The sequence below is a fragment of the Echiichthys vipera genome, assembly GCF_963691815.1.
Source record: "Echiichthys vipera genome assembly, chromosome: 22".
NCBI classification, from domain to species: domain Eukaryota; kingdom Metazoa; phylum Chordata; class Actinopteri; order Perciformes; family Trachinidae; genus Echiichthys; species Echiichthys vipera.
In genome coordinates, this window is record NC_139847.1 from 2,231,748 (window position 1) to 2,240,614 (window position 8,867).

Genomic DNA, 8,867 nt, shown 5'->3' on the forward strand with positions numbered 1-8,867 from the left:
GTCCTTTTGAAGTGGCCGGTGAGTTTATGTTCAGAGTAAAGACGAAGTAGTGAGGGTGTGGCCCCTCAGAGCCCTGATCGTAACCAATTTGATCTAGATTTCTCTTCTGCAGTTTGATGATTGATGAAAATAAACTTACAACACTTCCGTATTTGAAAGCATTCACAGGTGCCTAAAACATGTCACTGTTAAAAACATAGAAACAGTTCGTTTTGCTTTAAGAGTCGGATCTTTGCGCTAACGTCTAAAACCAACAGTCAAAGATTCTGATCTGAGGTCTGTGACTTAAGCGCAGTGATGATAGAAAATGAAGAGACTGAGATCTGAACCAAAGTTTCATTTATTGAATCATAGAAAAATCAAACACAGACAAAAATAACCTCTCGTTTCTGTACAGCGGTGTTTTACAAACTCAAAAGACAAAACCAAGGAAGAAATCTCAAACATAAGGCACTTTGAGCGGATCACACAAAAACAAACCCAGTGAAGAAGACAAATAAAGAAACGCAAACAAAATGGACCGACGACGACGACGATCTGCAGAAATAAAGACAGACTCTTCGGAATCACACAAAGCTGGTCTCAAATTACATTTTACTACGATAAATCAGAGTTTTGTTGCTTTAATTCTTTGTTTCAAGCTCGCAGATGCTCTAAAAACTTGGTTTTGGCTGAAAAATGTTTGTCTGAAGCTTCGTGGACGCGCGCAGCTCCCAGTTGTGCTCAAATTTTACTTCCTGGTAAAGAAATAATTCTGTTTTTGTAAATAGTTTGATGAGAAGATTGATTCCATGTTAGCTTAGCACAAAGACTGGAAACTGCGATGGAAAAGCTAGCTTACAAGAAATTAGCCAAACAGCTAGCAAAGAAGATGTTGGCTTAGCTTAGGTTGAACTTACTTTTCAACAGAGCCAAGCTAGCAATTGGCTACGATTTACTATCTTTAGGCTAAGCTAAGCTAACTGTACCTTCATATTGAGCATCCATACATAAGAGTGAAACAAACCTTCTCATTTTACTTCCTGTTAAAGAAATAGTTCTATGCGTTTTGTAAATGGTTCGATAGGAAGATGAACAGTGAATGTGAAGCTAACACCAGCTTAGCTTAGCACAAAAAAACCAGGGTAACCACTAGCTTAGCTCTGTCCAAAAGAAAGAATTAGTTACTTTATATTAAAGCCTAGCTAGCTGTTTCCTTGTAGTGAATGTAAAGCTACAGCCAAAAGACAGTTAGCTTAGCACAAAAGGAAAGTGGGATGGAACAGCTAGCTTAGAAGACATTAGCCAAGCATTAATACTGGAAACAGCTAGCAAAGAAGATGTTGGCTTAGCTTAGGTTGAAAGAATTGCTTTTTAACAGAGCTAAGCTAGCAATCTGCTACCGTTTACTATCTTTATGCTAAGCGAAGCTAAGCTAAGCTAACTGTACCCTCATATTAAGCATCCAGATATAAGAGTGAAACAAACCTTTTCATGTAATTTAGAGAAAAGAAGAAAAAAACAAAACAATCACCTTCCAGTGTCCTTTCCTCTAATTGGCTGAGAGCTAGTACCCTCTCTCGCGGCCCCTCCCCCTGTGGGAGGAGTTAAACTGGATGTAGTTAAGCCCCGCCCCCGGGCCCGCCTCTGCTCCCTGTCTTCTCCTGTTTGCCCCCCTGCCTGCATCATGGCCTCCCCTCCATCTCCCCCTTCCTCCCCCCTCTCTGTAGTTCTTCCTCGACCCTCTTTGGTTTAAGCTCGTGGGTTTGAATCCCCCCGACTCCTCCCAGTCGTCCTCTGTGCTGCAGCCCACGGACAGACACTCGGACATGGCGAGGTAGCCCATGTGGCCGGGCTCCGGCGCCCCCAGAGGGACGTACGCGTTGGTTGGGTTCAGTTGTTTTCTGTGGCCGCGGTAACCTCGGGAGGGGCGGCTGCTGTCACCGGGGACGGTCGCCTTGGAGATGAGGTCGTAGGGTGACGGGGAGCCGGGGGAGCTGCTGGACTTCATGGTCGTCATGGAGACCTCCTTAACGTCAGGGTTTGAAACCAGAGTGATCTGAGAGGAGACAGTGCTGTTAGTGTGTGCGTGTGTCGGTGTGTGTGTGTGTGTGTGTGTGTGAGAGTGAGTGTGTGTTGCGTACTATGGGTGTGTTGTTGAGTGGCGGGTCCACCAGCAGCACCGCGCGGGTCAAACCGTCTCCCTGCTCCTGCCGCGCTGATGGGAAAGAAAAGCTTCATATTAAAAATACGGGACTTCATTTCCCAGAATCCCTTTCTGCTGATTTTTATTAAAGGTTGAATCTGAAGAATCTTTATTAAAAGATATATTTTTAAATAACACCCACGGGGCGTTTTGAGGGGAACAGAATGAAAGTAGCTTTTCCATAAAAAATATATTTAGTCTGAATTATTATTGTAAACAATGACCCCCTCTGTTTCCATGGTAGCAGCCAATAGCATTGGGCGTTGCTGGTTGCCAGGTTTGAGTGAGCGGAGACGGGCAACAACCAGTCACTATAGGCCGAGCATTCACTCCATGGACTGAGAGAAAGGAGAGGAACGCCATTCAAACGCACGCCCACATGGCTACGCTGCTCCTGGATGCTAACATCACTTTCATCTGCACTTAGCTGGAACGGCTAACGCTAACGGCTAACGCTAACGCTAACTGTAAACTTACTTGAAACTGTAACCTCTAATCCTTGTTTTGATGCTGTGATTTTCTGGAGGGGACGGGTTCAAACAGGCTCAAACAGACTCCGGTCTCCTGGAGCTACTGGGCCGGGTCTGACCAACCTGGCAACCCCACTGCTGGACTTCTTTTTTGTTGTTGACACGACGATCTTGAGACTCTAGCTGGAGCTGTTCTGCTCATTCTACAGATTCAACATTTAATTTAAAACATCATAACACTGTATTTGAAGGATGAAAACCGTCGACGTACCAAAACCAGGAATCACCACGGGTCTGTTGTTGTTAGCGTTAGCCACGTTAGCAGCAGCAGCAGGACTCTCCAGAAGCCCGGGGGCTCGGCCTGGCCCTTGGCCCGGCACCGTGTCCCCGTTGGCGGGCTGACGCTGATCCATGGCCCCCTGGCTCATCTGCGGCTCTTCAGGGGTGGATGAAGACGGGTATCCCAGTGAGGAGGGGGGGTACGGGGGGTACAGCAGGTGCCCCGCGCCCTGACCCTGGTGGAACCCCTGAGACGAGGGTGAAGCGGCCCGATACGATGGACTCGGGTTGGGGTACCTCGCCGGGTAGCTGGGGTTTCTGGGAGGGGCCATGTGCGGTTGCCAGGACACCCTGTGGGGGGGCGCCTGGGGGACGGGGTACTGAGCGAAGGAGGCGTCACTGGGGTGGGGGGGCTCAGCGAGCAGGGCCTGGTGGTCGTACGGTGACACTGGAGCCGGAGGGTACTGCGGGTGTGGGTACGCCTCCTGGTGCCTGGGGGGAGGAGGGTAGTGGGGGGTGGGGGAGGGGGAGCGGGAGGGCAGGGTGGGCTGCAGTGCGTGGGCCTGCTGCAGGGGGAGGAGGTACATGTACGGGGGGAACATGGGCATGGAGTAGGCCTGGGGGGGGGGGGGGGAGAGAAGAGCGACGGTCAGCGAGGTCAGGAAGAAGACAGACATTTGAGGGAAATACGACGGTTACCAGGCAACCAGTGAAGACAGGAAGTTACCGTCCAAGTCCAAGAAACATTTTTACACATTAAACATTAAAAACTATTAGTTAGTTTGTGAACACTGGGTCAGACTCAAGCACTTTTCAGCACTTCCAGGTGTGTTTCCGGTCTTTTCCAGCACAGAACAGCTGCAGGGAACTCCACCTTTACACACAGCAGCGACGCAACTGACCACTAGTTTCATTATCGGTGAATTATTTGGTCAGAAAAGAGTGAAAAGTGTCTTTTAAACGAAGGAAAATTGCAGAGTGGCTTCTTTTAAATCTCACATCATCATCTGAGAATCAGAAAAAGGAGTTTTCATGCAACAAATGCAGAAAATGAAGAAGTAAATGTTGTTTTTCAGTCTCAAATATGAGGATTTCCAGCCCCTGAAGGAACCCTGTCAGCGAGTGACTCAGAATGACCCGTTCTCCGTCTTACCTTGACGCCCAAGTTGAAGAAGAACTTCAAGACGTTGAGATCTGCAGAAGAAGAGAAATGACAGACGGTCGACACCTGGACTCCCCTAACGTTAATGTTCAGTTATGTGACAGATGTGGGTCTCACCCCGCGGCAGCTCGTCCCCCGAGACGCTGGAGCAGAAGGACGGAGTCGGAGCCACGTCGCCCTGCTCCCCCTGGGGGAACCCGGGGTACAGGGGGTCCTGGTAGAGCTGGGACAGCTGCTGCAGGGGCACCGCTCTGTGGTGAGGGGGAGGGGCGGCCTGCAGCTGCAGGTGATGAGAGGGGTGAGGAGGGTGAGCCGGAGACTCCGTGTGAGGCAGCGGGGCCTCGTTCTGGGACTGGACGGAGAGGGAGAGGGAGAGGGAGGGGGACGGGTGAGGGACCTGGGAGGGGTGAGGAGGCTGGACGGGAGCTGAGCCTGGGGGAAGGGGGGGTAGGGAGCTCCAGGGGCCTGGACCACCTCAGACTGGGACTGAGGGGGGAGGGAGGGCTGGATCTCGGGCATAGAGACCACTTCAGGGGGAGACTGGTGCTGGTGGAGGGGGAGACGGGGCCGGGCCTCCGTCTGCATCTGGGTCATGATGGGGTTCTGGGGCGTCAGGTGGGGGTTCTGGGGCTTCGATATGGGGTTCTGGGGGGTCGGGAGGGGGTTCTGGGGCGTGGGGAGGGGGTTCTGGGGCGTGGGGAGGGGGTTCTGGGGCGTCTGGAGGGGGTTCTGGGGCGTCGGGAGGGGGTTCTGGGGCGTCGTGAGGGGGTTCTGGGGCGTCGGGAGGGGGTTCTGGGGCGTCGGAGGGGGTTCTGGGGCGTCGGGAGGGGGTTCTGGGGCGTCGGGAGGGGGTTCTGGGGCGTCGGGAGGGGGTTCTGGGGCGTCGGGAGGGGTTCTGGGGCGTCGGGAGGGGGTTCTGGGGCGTCGGGAGGGGGTTCTGGGGCGTCAGGAGGGGGTTCTGGGGCGTCGGGAGGGGGTTCTGGGGCGTCGGGATGAGGTTCTGGGGCAGAGACTGGGGGGGCTGGTTCTCGGGGACCTGGTTCTGGGGGTGAATCTGGGACACGGAGGCGTCCTGAGATCCTCCGACAGCTGACAGAGAACCTGAAGACGAGTCAGAGGAACAGAAACGTGACGTTTTTTTTATTTGAGATTTGCTCATTTTAATAATTAACATTTAATTTTTTAATCATTTTAATTTATTTGAATTATAGCGTGAAAATCTTTTTAACATTTTTATTTGGTTTAAGATATTTTTAAAATATTTTAATTCATTTGTTTTTTGATTATTAAATATATTTAATTAATTAAAAATTTGACTCATTTTTAATTAAGGTAAATTTTTTTGTAATTAAAGTTTTATATTTCATTTGTTCTTCTGAGATTTACTTATTTAGATTTTATATTTTGCAATAATTTCAATTTATTTAAAATATTTTTATTTGTTCAACATATTTCTAATTTAATTTTTAATAAAACAATAATAAAAACATTAATAATGTATTTGTAATTTTAGAGGATTTAATCTCATTATTGTAATAAATCTCTTTTCTAGATTTATTTTAAATGGTCATTGATTTTAATTTTTATTTATTTTTTAGTAATTTAGATATTTTTTATTTGTTCATCACATTTCTAATTTATTTTTAATATTTTTTATTAATAAAATAATTAAACATTAATAATGTATTTGTAATTTAGTTTTTATATTTTTATTAATAAAATAATTTAACATTAAAAATGTATTTCTAATTAAATCTTTTATATTTTTTAATAATAAAATAATGAAACATTAAAAATGTATTTGTAATTTATTTTAATTATTGAAAAATGGAAAGATTAAAGAGTGATTTCTTACTTTGTGCAGAAACTGTCGGAGCTGAGACCTGAGCTGAAGAGGGGATGAGAGAGGAAGAGGAGGAGGAGGAGGAGGAGGGGGGGCTGGGGGAGGAACGGGGGAGGAAGCCCTGTGCGGCGGCGGCGCCGGGTGACGGAGCAATAGGAGCGATGAAAGTGGGAGCAGGAAGTGAAGAAGGAGGAGAGGAGGAGGATTTAGGAGGAAGAGAGGAAGAGGGAGGAGGAGGAGAAGCAGCGGGGGGGAGGGCAGGGGTGAGGAAGGAGAAGGCGGAGGCTGGAGTGGGGGGGAGACTCGGCGTGGCAGCGGAGGCGTACGAGCCGGACGCTGCAGCAGGAGCGGCGGCCATGTTGGCGTTGGGCAGCGAAGCCTTGACGGAGCTCAGCCATGTTGGATGGTCAGAGTCGGGGTGAGGAGCAGCAGCAGGGCGGGCGGGGGGCGGCGTGCTCGCCGGGGGCGGCGTGGAGGACTGAGGGCGTTCAGCGGCGACGTCTTCAACGGGACTCTGCTGTAAAACCACAGAAGAAGAATTAATGCTTCTGTGCAGGAACCAAATATGTTTTTACCTGATTTATTATTAAATAATGAGAATAATATTTTATTATATTTGTTTTTTAGTCATTTCAGTTTCTTTTTAAATTTAATTTATTTTTAAAAAGTACTTAAATTAATTAATTAAATTCACTTGTTCATTATATTTAGAATTATTGAGAAATTAATATATTAAAAATTAAATAAAGATCTTCTGCAGAATAAATGCAGCGTTTTTGTTTATTTCATAATTATTTTATACGGAATAAGACAAGAAATATAACGCGTTCTTTTATTTTAATTATTTTATATTTTTAATTTTTCAATCATTTCAGTTTATTTACCTTAATATTAAATAATAAGAATATTTTTTTATATTTTTTTTTAATCATTTCAGTTTATTTTTATATTTAATATATTTTTTAAAGTACTTAAAGTAATTAATTAAAATTTACTTGTTCATTATATTTTAATTTATTTAATTTTTAAGGTCAGATTTGAATTAATTTAGTTTTTAATGTAAAGTGTTTGTTTGAAATACAAGAAATAAAATGCGTTCTTTTATTTTAGTTATTTATTATTTTATATTTTTAACTTGTTTTAAATTGGTTCAATTTATTTATAAATGTATTTAAAATAAATATTTTAATTAACTAAATTTACTTGTTAATTATATTTCAAATTTATTTATTTTTAATACATTAATTGTAATTTATTCATAATTATAAAAATGATGAAACGCTTCAGAAATGTACAAAAACTTTAAAAAAGCATTTTGTTTTTAATGAAAACTGTGTTTGTTTGAAAGTGTGTTTGTTTGATCTGCTGCAGAATAAAGAAAGTGTTTGTTTTATAAGTAACAACAGGTTGTGTATCTAAACTACTGCGTTCTTTTATTTTCTTTTAATTATATAGAACACGTTCTTTTATTTTAATAAATAAATAACTCATAAATAAAAGGCGTGTTGGTGAAATATTGTTGTTGTTGTTTTTTTAACATTTGTTGTTTGAGGATGAAGAATAAAGAAACCGACCGTTTTGCTTCTCTGGAGTCTTTTCTTCTCTCCTCCTTTCTGCAGCGCTGAGGCCGGAGTCTGAGTCTGACCAGGTCAACAACAACAACAACAACAACAACAACGTAAAACAACGACAACATGAACACAAACAGACACAAACAACAACAACAACAACATGAACACAAACAGACACAAACAACAACAACAACAACATGAACACAAACAAAGACCCAAAAAACAACAACAACAACATGAAAACAAGCAAAGACACAAACAACAACAACAACATGAAAACAAACAAAGACACAAACAACAACAACAACATGAAAACAAACAAAGACACAAACAACAACAACAACATGAAAACAAACAAAGACACAAACAACAACAACAACATGAAAACAAGCAAAGACACAAACAACAACATGAAAACAAACAAAGACACAAACAACAACAACAACATGAACACAAACAAAGACACAAAGGATCAAACACAACACAAGAATCAGGAGGTATAAAAAAACTATAAAGTCTCAGTCACAAATATATGTGAAGTAGATTTAAGAGCACAGAAGAAGAAGAAGGAGAAGAAGAAGAAGAAGGAGAAGAAGAAGAAGAAGAAGAAGCAGAAGAAGAAGAAGGAGAAGACGAAGAAGAAGGAGAAGAAGAAGAAGAAGAAGAAGAAGAAGAAGAAGAAGAAGGAGAAGAAGAAGAAGAAGAAGAAGAAGAAGAAGAAGAAGCAGAAGAAGAAGAAGAAGAAGAAGAAGAAGAAGAAGCAGAAGAAGCAGAAGAAGAAGAAGAGGAAGAAGAAGAAGCAGAAGAAGCAGAAGAAGAAGAAGAGGAAGAAGAGTGCAGGTGTGTGAGTGGACCGTGGTTCTGTGGATGCTGAGCTAAGCGCCGTCTCTCACCCCGAGGGCGGGGAAGCTGAGCTCGTCCCTGAGCCTGATCTCCACCAGCGCCACGTTCCTCTCCTCCTCCTCCCTCGCCAGACGCTGCTGCTCCGTCAGCCCGAACGCCGCCTCCACCGAGCTCACCGACTTCCTGTAACCACGGAAACAAACGCGTCACTCACGCCGTTTTTACTCGTCTGGTTTTAAAAAGGTGAAGCTGAGCGACGCCGACCTGCTGGCCTTCGCTCCGACCGGCTCCTCTACGGTGGCCTGCGGGGGCCACGAGTGCTGCTTCAGCACGCGCCCGCTGGAGCCCGGCGCCGACCCGGACGCCGTCGCCTGGGAGACGAGAGGGGCGGACGCTGGGAGAGGCTTCCCCCGGCCTCGACCTCTGCCTCGCTCCTCCCACTCTGAGAGGACAGACGGACAGGAGTCAGTGTGCTGCAGGTGTGTGTGTGTGTGCGTGTGTGTGTGTCCGTGTG

General features: G+C 45.2%; 1 protein-coding gene across 1 annotated transcript in view; it reads right to left on the reverse strand.

The window, feature by feature from the left end:
- Positions 1-324: 324 nt before the first annotated feature.
- The window catches only part of otud4 (OTU deubiquitinase 4), a 16,339-nt gene continuing 7,796 nt past the window's right edge, over positions 325-8,867 (reverse strand). Inside the window, exons 13-22 of the mRNA XM_083936873.1 lie at positions 8,618-8,795; positions 8,404-8,536; positions 7,514-7,579; positions 5,952-6,456; positions 4,670-5,197; positions 4,214-4,561; positions 4,088-4,128; positions 2,927-3,551; positions 2,124-2,197; positions 325-2,038 (exon numbers count right to left, since the gene is read on the reverse strand). Of these exons, the coding sequence (XP_083792999.1) occupies positions 1,547-2,038; positions 2,124-2,197; positions 2,927-3,551; positions 4,088-4,128; positions 4,214-4,561; positions 4,670-5,197; positions 5,952-6,456; positions 7,514-7,579; positions 8,404-8,536; positions 8,618-8,795 (2,990 nt within the window). The 3' untranslated portion in view covers positions 325-1,546. The remainder of the gene's footprint in view (positions 2,039-2,123; positions 2,198-2,926; positions 3,552-4,087; positions 4,129-4,213; positions 4,562-4,669; positions 5,198-5,951; positions 6,457-7,513; positions 7,580-8,403; positions 8,537-8,617; positions 8,796-8,867) is intronic.